Here is a 9,522-nt window from a genome sequence, read left to right as displayed (position 1 = left end):
TAACAGCAAGAGGGGAAATAAAAGATAGGAAAGTACACTTCTTGAGCCTCCAAGGTGGAGTTTTCTTTTCCTCGACCCGACCCCCCACCCCCACCCCCACACACACACCTACATTACCATATAAATCTTATTTTGCGACAAATAATTAGAGTAAAAGAAAAGATAGATTCTTGAATAAAGATAATTCAGACCTGATTAGCGACAACGAAGATAAATTGCAACTATTGCTAAAGAATCCTTCTAACGTTGGTATTTGATGGAAGAATGAAGACAGTCAAGGAGAAGAAGGTGGGAGAGAGCGAAACTCCTTTATGTGTAAGAAGAGGGACATGAGACTGCAAAGGTTAGGATTCATCCCAAAGGAAGGTTCGAGGAAGTCGGGAACACAGAAGACCGAAAAAACTTCAAAAGTTTGGAAGGCGAGAGAGAGAAGAAATAAATCAACGATATTCATGTACTGTAGTTAGACCGTGATTTATTCATTACATATTTTTACGATGAAGGGTTCGATACAACCAAAGTAATAACGATACATATAAATACCCCCACCCATCCCCCCCACCCCCAACACGGCCACCCTCCCAGCGCACTCAATGATTGACAATTACGATCATAAACATTGATCCATCAACAGCCATTGCAATACCAAAGTAGGAAAGATTGATAGGGATTGAATTTTTCTTTTGCCTTTCCTCGCTCCGAATATTCATGGCGCAATTCGCAATGAGGAACAAAACATACCTGGGAAAAATGGACGAGACAATTACTGTCGATAACTGCCAATAAAAATAGTGCGTTGTCCATACGCACATTTTCAGATAGGAAAATAAATTGGAATTATTTATCCGTAAAGATTGAATATTGGGGTTACAACGCACTGCTGATGAGCCCGTGATCAAGTACATTAAGCAATTAATAATCTGGAAGTTTTCGGTTCCAGGGTTTCATCTGGTTTTAGCTTAGAATTTCCTCCTAAGAAATGGATACTGCTTTAATGTTCAAAGCGTATGTGTATGCGTCTGTGTCGTTATACACTATACTCAAATCTATACGATTTGTCTTTTTTTTTTATTAAAACTTCCCCTCTCTTCATGGAAAAAATTCAAGTGGAAAACTGAAATGGTAATAATCACATCAGGTATAATTTCTATGATAAAATTATGTTTAGTACTGATTAAATATCGATTATATATTTGGGATTTTGCTTTGTCCCTCGAAATTTCATGGGAGCATTTCTCTAACAATTCCCATTTCGAAAACCTTCCCAGGATTTGAGTGCTCGCCCCCGAGAGTAATGGGGATAAACTCGGCGCTACTCTTCTTTTCTGTTTTCTGTATTTGTTTGTTCAAGCTGAACTACTACAAACAAAGGAAAACTGCACCAAATAAAACACATTGTGGCAAACTGTGATCTCTGAATAATTGTTGTCACAGCATATCTTTTATATATTTTTTGTTATTAAGAAATTTCTCTTTCATTCGCAATGAACTTGTTAGGATACACACACACACACACACACACACACACACACACACAAATACACTAGTATGTCTTGCATCAAAATGACGACTGAGAAACGGACAAGAATCAGAAAGCTGATCATTATGAGAATCGAAAAAAAACAACATTCCCCAAGTTAATATATTCATTACATTATTTCACAACTGAATTGTTTATTTAGCAAACCATGTTTATTTTTTTTACTCTATCTATCAAGTTGAATAAACGTTCATTTAAAATACAATCATAAAACGTCTTTCGATGTGTTAAATATATTTTTTCTTTCCAACTTCAGAATCCTTGTATTCTCGTTTTCTTTATCCTGTTTATTTTTAGTACGAAAAAAGTACTTTGACTTTTTTCATAATCCTTGGTTTTCAACTCTCTTGGAAAATAAAAAGATCTCAAATGTAAATTTAAATAACTTATTATATTTAATATCTGGAAATACTTTGTGTGCTGGCATTTGAGACCATTTCATAGTATTTAGCCCTTCTTGAATTCGTTAACGAAGTTAACGAGTAGTGGTAAGAATTTTTACCAAGGAGTATCTGCCTAACCCTCCAAGGAAGCAGTTCTCTTGACTAAAGGAAAATGGATTAACTCGACCTTCGTTAGAAACTTGCCAACTAATGTGTGATCATTACTAATGAACTCTTTTCACTTGAAGGACTTTTATTGCTGTGAAATAATGAAGTGCTAAGTACCACCAGTTTCACCAAAGTGCAATGGAGAGACGAGGGCATGATTCTCCAAGGGAGTGAGTTTTCAGAGGAACCATATAATGTTTTGTGTAGCAGCATGGAAGAGAGGCCAAGACGGGGATACTATTTCCCTACCATATTTTTTGGCATCCACCACATACTGCTGGATTACTTCAGAGGGTTTCAACTCCGTGGATTTATATCGAGCAAGCAGGCGCTTGATAACTTTGAGGTAGGTCTCGGTAAATGTTGGCACACTTTACGAGATTTAAAGTTATCGAATGAATAATTTTAGCGCTGTCATTAATCCCGTAAAAAATAAAACTTGTAACCAGAAAGAATTTACTCTTGTTAATATTTTGCTTTGCCATTTATCATATCTTTTGAGATCTTTTTATTGAATCTTACTCTGAACTTTAAGTCGCTTGCATAGGCAATAATTTCATGTACAATTTTCTGATAGACGTATATCTTTTATAGGCTATGTACAGTGGCATCATGGTAATGGTATTGCTCGACGAATCTTATAAACTTTTCACTGGTTATAAGCGATTCGGAGTGTGGAGGTTAGGTAACTAGTGCCAGAGTTACCTAGATATCGGGGCAGCATCAAGTGTCATTAATATTAATTTATATTCTGCATAATATTATGCTTTAAATTTATTGTATGTTCAATAATAAATTCAATGTTCACTTTGATGTTTGTTTTCTCACCATTTTTTACAACCTTCATATAAGTTTTTTCCGAATATGGCGACCGTGACAGGATCTTATGACTTTGCTTTGATGCTTGCCCGATGACTCTCCATTTGCACTGTTGGTGGAACTTTGTTATTATTTTGCATTTTAATACTTTAGTGTAAAGGTTGAAGTGAATTTAATCTTTTTAACATATTTCTGAAATAAGTTCTTTGCTCGGGAATTGCCTTCATTGGATATTTTTTATATTCGAAACTTTGCTTCCTTGGTAATCTTTATTTATCGTCGTTGGCCTAGTATTGATGCCATCGGTATTTCTTGGTGTTAACGTATATTCTGTGAAGTGATTAAGGGAATTTTACTTACCGGCTTCGTTTTGTTACGCATACTTTTGCCTTTGAATATTTATTATATTTGTGATAGGTCAGGTAGTTGTATATATTCACAATGTCTGAACTTAAGAGATTAGTGAATCAAAGGAAGTATATAAGGAAGTGTGTGACAGAACATTTTAACCGTAAGGATAGTTTTCCTACATTAACTATTGCAGCAAGGGAGAAATTACTCTTGCAATTTGAACAATGGCTTCCAGAATTGAAAGACTTGAATAAGCAGATATTAGAGCTTAAGTATGAGGAATGGGACGACGAAGAGGAAGAACTTAGGTCTGAGGAGGAATTGGACTCCTGTCAGGTCTATAATGACAAACTTTTATCTTGCTTAGTGGCTATTAGGAACCCCAGTGTGCCCTCTTCATCAGTTTCCCATTCGAATGACTCTCTTAGTTCCGCAAGAAGTTTGCTTAAGTCTCCCATAGCTCCCCTGCCTAAATACACCAGTTCTGATGACGAGGACCTTGCTAGATTTTTTGAAGAATTTGAAGACACTTTAAGTAAATTTGAATACCCTGAATACGATAAACTCTTGTTATTAAAGCAGCAGATCTCAGGCAGGGCCTTAGTTTTAGTAGAGTCCTTGGAAGCAGATAAGCAGGGATATTCACATGCAAAGCAATTACTACTGAAAGCTCTAGCTTCGGATGACACACAAAAATTTAATGTTTTGAGGCAGTTATCCCATTTGAAACTTTCTAACAACACTGATCCATATGAATTTATCTCTAAGGTTAGGTTAATTATGGAAAGAATACGCAAATTGAAAATTACTGTGGACTGTATACTTAAGTTTTTTATATGGGAAGGATTGAATGATGCATTTAAGAATCATTTGATTCAAATTACTAACAGCTCCAAGCCAACGTTAAATGAAATTGTTGAAAAGTTTTTTGAAGCTAGTGAGCGTTATTGTAGCCAGTCTAAGAAAACTAAAGAAGTCCCTAAACAATTTTCCCCCAAAGCATCAAATACTAGTGACCATGGAGCTACCAGCTTAGCTGTAGATGTAAAGTATGAAATAAATAAGACCTTTAAGCCTTGTAGTATATGCACTAAAGTAGATGGTAAACCAGCTGATCACCCTATCCACAAGTGTGCCAAATTTGACTCTGCAGAAGCCAAGATAGATAAAATAAGAAAATTGAAAGGATGCCTAAAATGTTCTAACCTAAATCATCTGAGTAAATTTTGTAGGTATAGGTTCAATAATAAATGTAAGTATTGCTCGGAGTGGCATTTCAGTTTCCTGTGTATTCGGTCTATTGATGGCAAGCAAGTCACAAATAAAGATGGAAATAAACCAGATAGCCAATCTTGTACAGATAAGGGTAAAGATAAAGCAAAATCCAAGCCTAAGGAAAATAAGGAGATATCTGGCTCAATGGTTAACATTGTGGAACCTTTCCAGAGTGATTCTGACATGCAGACTGTTCTTCCCACTTTTACTGCTACCTTGGATAATGGTTTAAAGTTAAGATGTTTAAAAGACAGTGGCTGTCAGTGTAACTTCATTTTGACCGATATTGCGGACAGTTATAATTTACCCACAGTAAGGGAAAATATTTCTCTAACAGTAAATGGCATTAACACTACTCAGAACTATACTACTAAGCTGATTGAAGTAAGTTTACAGATAGGGGATAGAATTAGAAAAATTGAAGCACTGTGTATACCTTCTATTAATGTAAAGTTAAAACTTCCTAAATTAGGTAAGGTAGTAAGTGGTTTCAAAGAAAGAGGTTATTTGTTGGCAGATGAAAGCTTGTCAAATGATTCTTGTGGTATCCAGAGTATTCAGTTAATTCTTGGCACTCGCTCAGCATACTGTCTTCCTCAGCAGGAACACTTGTTTGGATCAAACTTAGAATCTCTATATTCTGAAACTCCTGCTGGAGTATTGTTACATGGTAATGTGGAACAAATATTGAAGGATTTAACATTTTTACCTTATGTTGGAAGTTGCTTTCAAGGATTGGTTCAACTTTCAGATCACAACTTAGTGGGTAGCATTTTCGGGAATGGTAATACTTGCCTTGTTTCGGATTGTGCTTTTAAAGATACTGTGGATCCCGTTAACATTAATGTATTTGATGATAAGGGAGATATAATTGAATCTCAGCTTATCAAAGCAGCTAACCAAATTTTAGAAGAAAGTTGTCATAGATTTGTAAAGTCTGAACCTAATGATTCTGATTCTGGGAGTTCTGAAATAAATAAGAAGTTGGTTAAGTTTTCCCTTGAAAATATGAAGAGAGATAAAGAAGGTAGAATTGTTGTTCCTTTATTTTGGAATCCTCAGGTGTCCCATTTATTAGGTTCCAATCAGGGATTGGCAGTTTCAATTTTAAAGTCTAACTTGAAAAAATTGCAAAATAACAGGGATAAGCTATTGATAATGGATAAAGTTTTTAAAGAACAGGAAAGTATGGGGATCATAGAGCGCATTAATAACCTTCCCGAATTTATCAGAGAGCACCCTAACCATAGCTTTTTGCCTCACATGGGCATCTTTAAAATGGATCGCGAAACCACAAAGTGCAGGATAGTGTATTTGTCTAATCTTTGTCAGCAAGATTCTAGTAAACCTTCCATTAGTCACAATCAGGCTATATATTCAGGACCAAATCTAAACCAGAAACTTTCCTCTGCTATATTACATTTGAGATTTGGACAGAAGTTATTATGTTTTGATTTGTGTAAAGCGTTCAATAATCTTGCCTTGAATGACACAGATAGCAATAGGCTATTATGCCTATGGTTCAGAAATGTAGAGAAGGAAGACTTTACCGTTGTGGGATACAGAAATTTAAGATTAAGTTTTGGCTTAAGATGCAGCCCTGCAATACTGTTACTTGCTCTATATAAGATTTTAATTTTAGATGTAGACTGTGATGATAGTAAACTTTTACAATTGAAGAGGATGATATATCAACTATGTTACATGGATAACTTTGCAGTTGCCTATGATAGTTCTGAAGAACTTCTCTGGGCATACCAACAACTAAAAAGCATTTTTGAGCCTTACAAGTTTTACCTGCAGCAGTACATCAGTAATGATTTTGCATTGCAAGACCACATAGATAATGAGATTAGTACAGAAACTAATGAAAAGGTAAAATTACTTGGGTTGTCATGGGATAGGAAGTAAGACTGTTTATCTACTAAACCTATTAGTCTTAACATACAAGCTCGAACAAAACGGGAAGTATTGCAGTCTATTGCCTCCCAGTATGATCTCTTTAACTTTAATGGCCCTATTCTTAATCGTTCAAGGCTATTTTTGCATCAGTTACAGTGCAACAAAGATCTGGGCTGGGACAAAGAATTAGATGCCGATGTTAGGAGGCAATGGCGGAATATTGCCAAACAAGCAAATGCTGCTTCTGTTGCAGAGATACCAAGAGTCTTTGGGAGTAGAGAAGATACTTACCGGCTATTGGCATTTTCAGACAGTAGTAAGCAGATGTTTGGTGTAGTCATTTACATACAAAATATTCCCACAGGAAAGGTCAGTTTTGTCTTTGCAAAAAATAGGATAGTAAACAAGCAAATGGAATCTAAAAGCATGCCATCTCTGGAACTGCAAGGAATAACTTTGGCCGTAGAAGAAATTACATGTCTGTATAAGGAGTTATCCGGAATTTCTTGTATGATGCCAATCAAAATAAGCAAGTTGATAGTCTACTCGGATAGCTTCGTTGCCCTTTCCTGGGTACATGGGTTTTCTGCCAAGCTTGATAAAAGGCAGAAGTGTTCAGTATTTGTTCAAAATAGGTTACACACAATAAATGAACTGTGTAATAAACACCCGATTCATTTTTCTTGTGTCAGGTTGTGAAAATCCAGCAGATTGCATCACTCGCAGCTTATCTTTCAAGCAGCTTCAAAAAACTAACTACTTTTCAGGTCCCAAATTTCTGCTTAATGAGACAGAAGGTCAGCTGAACAGGGAATCTATCTTGGATTTTGTAATACCTGCCCTTCCGGTAAAGCAAGATTCTCCTGTTGTTGTCCAGTCTTATCATGGTACTATAACTACAAAGATTGAGGAGCATACCGATGCTTTATCAGGATGTTCTAGCTACCATAAAGTTGTTTCTGTTTTCCGTAGAGTACTTATCTTTGTTAATAACTTGAAAATGAAACTAAAACTAAAGGATCCTGTTAAGTTTGGACATATTAGCTGTTTTGATATTAATCATAACTTCTTTGCAGAGGCTACAAAGATGGTAATAAGAAGAGATCAGCAGAAGCACTTCCCTGAAATTTTTGATTATTTTGAATCAAGAAACCTGTTGCTCAAAGATATCCCCAAGTTAGTTGGACAGCTCAATGTTTATGTGGATCAGGAAGGCCTGTTAAGGGTACGTAGCAAAATGCAGAAACTGAAAGATGACCGAAGGATGCGATTTCCATTGCTAATTTCTAAGGATAGTTTACTAACTAAATATATTGTATCAGATTATCATGAACGTTTTTTACATGCTGGATGCTATAGGCTACTGGCTGAAGTACGTAAGATATTTTGGATACCTAGGTTTTTTTCAGTAGTTAAAAGGATAATCTGCACATGTGTCATATGCCGTAGGTTCAATGAGAGGACAGTTAATCTTAATCAACACTGTTATAGAGATTTTAGGATTAATCCCCCAGAGATTCCTTTCCGCTATATTTTTGTAGATTACATGGGACCCTTCTTTGTACGTTCCAGTGGGAAAAAAGTAAAAGCATGGATAATATGTTTCACATGTACTTGGAGTAGAGCTATAAATCTGAAGGTGTGCATGGACTTGAGTGTTAAAGAGTATCTTAGAGCCTTCCAGCTTCATACATTTGAGTTTGGACTACCAAATTTGTGTATTTCCGATCAAGGATCTCAGTTAGTAGCAGGAGGCAACGTAATTCTAGATTATTTAAAAGACCCAGAAGTTAAACTCTATCTAGAAGAGAATGGCATAAAGAACCTTCAGTTTGAACAGTTTTTCAAAGGGAACTCGGCTCTTGGTTCAATGGTTGAAAGTTGTGTGAAACTTACTAAGAGATGCTTATTTGGAGCCATAAGAAATAATGTTTTAGATATAAGGGATTTTGAGTTTTTAATATGTCAGACTGTCCATTTATTGAATAGAAGGCCAATAGCTTTTAAAGAGGTATTAAGAGATACAGATATAAACAAATCACTTCCTGATCCCATAACACCAGAGTGTCTAATTAGGGGTTATGACCTTGTTTCAGTAAACTTAATTCCTGAGCTGCAAAGACATCCAGATCTAGAATTGGATGAGGACTATCTAGTTTCTCCTTGTGATAAAGTTAAAGAAAACTACACAAAACTGCGTAAAGTCAGAAGTCATTTGATTAACATTTATCATGAAGAATTTTTGGGTAACTTGACAAATCAAGCTGTAAATGCAAAAGACAGATTCAAACCTGTAAAACATACACTTCTTCAAAAGAATGATGTGGTTCTAATTAAAGAACCATATAGTAAGCCAAACCAATACCCAATGGGAATAGTCCATGATGTAGTTCTCAATGAGCTTGGGGAAGTTACTGGAGTTACCCTACTGAAAGGCAGAACTGGGGAACTTACTAAGAGACATTCATCTAATCTAATATTTCTTTTCAGACCTGATGTTTCTTCAAATGAAGATAAAGACAGTCCTAATTATGACTCTAATGATTCTAATCTGGCCAACAACCGCATTCTGGGAAAGCGTAAAGCGGCAAAGATTAGTGCTCTGAAGACCAGACAAATTTTACAGTAAAGTTTGTCTGTGTAGGCTTTTTTATTTATTGTTGGTGATGGTAATTTAAATAATTTTGGCAATTATTAGAAAAAAAAATTCTGGTAATGTAAATACTTTTGGTATGTTTAAAAATTCAATCCTGTTTTTATTTCATAACAGGACTGAATGTTTTGGGGGGAGTGTGTTAAATATATTTTTTCTTTCCAACTTCAGAATCCTTGTATTCTCGTTTTCTTTATCCTGTTTATTTTTAGTACGAAAAAAGTACTTTGACTTTTTTCATAATCCTTGGTTTTCAACTCTCTTGGAAAATAAAAAGATCTCAAATGTAAATTTAAATAACTTATTATATTTAATATCTGGAAATACTTTGTGTGCTGGCATTTGAGACCATTTCATAGTATTTAGCCCTTCTTGAATTCGTTAACGAAGTTAACGAGTAGTGGTAAGAATTTTTACCAAGGAGTATCTGC

At 35.4% G+C, this 9,522-nt stretch overlaps 2 protein-coding genes across 2 annotated transcripts; both read left to right on the top strand.

The window, feature by feature from the left end:
• The first annotated feature begins 3,351 nt into the window (after positions 1-3,351).
• Positions 3,352-7,244, top strand: LOC137631228 (uncharacterized). The gene is made up of 3 exons (XM_068362997.1): positions 3,352-6,443; positions 6,573-6,807; positions 7,131-7,244. The coding sequence occupies exons 1-3, from the start codon at positions 3,352-3,354 to the stop codon at positions 7,242-7,244; spliced, it is 3,441 nt and encodes a 1,146-aa protein (XP_068219098.1).
• Positions 7,245-7,258: 14 nt separating this feature from the next.
• On the top strand, positions 7,259-9,215 carry LOC137637026 (uncharacterized). Its single transcript, XM_068369338.1, has one exon. It carries the CDS (start codon positions 7,439-7,441, stop codon positions 9,065-9,067), a length of 1,629 nt encoding a protein of 542 aa, XP_068225439.1. The 5' UTR covers positions 7,259-7,438; the 3' UTR covers positions 9,068-9,215.
• The last annotated feature ends 307 nt before the right edge of the window (positions 9,216-9,522 follow it).

This window comes from Palaemon carinicauda, chromosome 3 (genome assembly GCF_036898095.1).
Source record: "Palaemon carinicauda isolate YSFRI2023 chromosome 3, ASM3689809v2, whole genome shotgun sequence".
NCBI classification, from domain to species: domain Eukaryota; kingdom Metazoa; phylum Arthropoda; class Malacostraca; order Decapoda; family Palaemonidae; genus Palaemon; species Palaemon carinicauda.
This window is presented reverse-complemented; position numbering and strand designations above follow the sequence as displayed.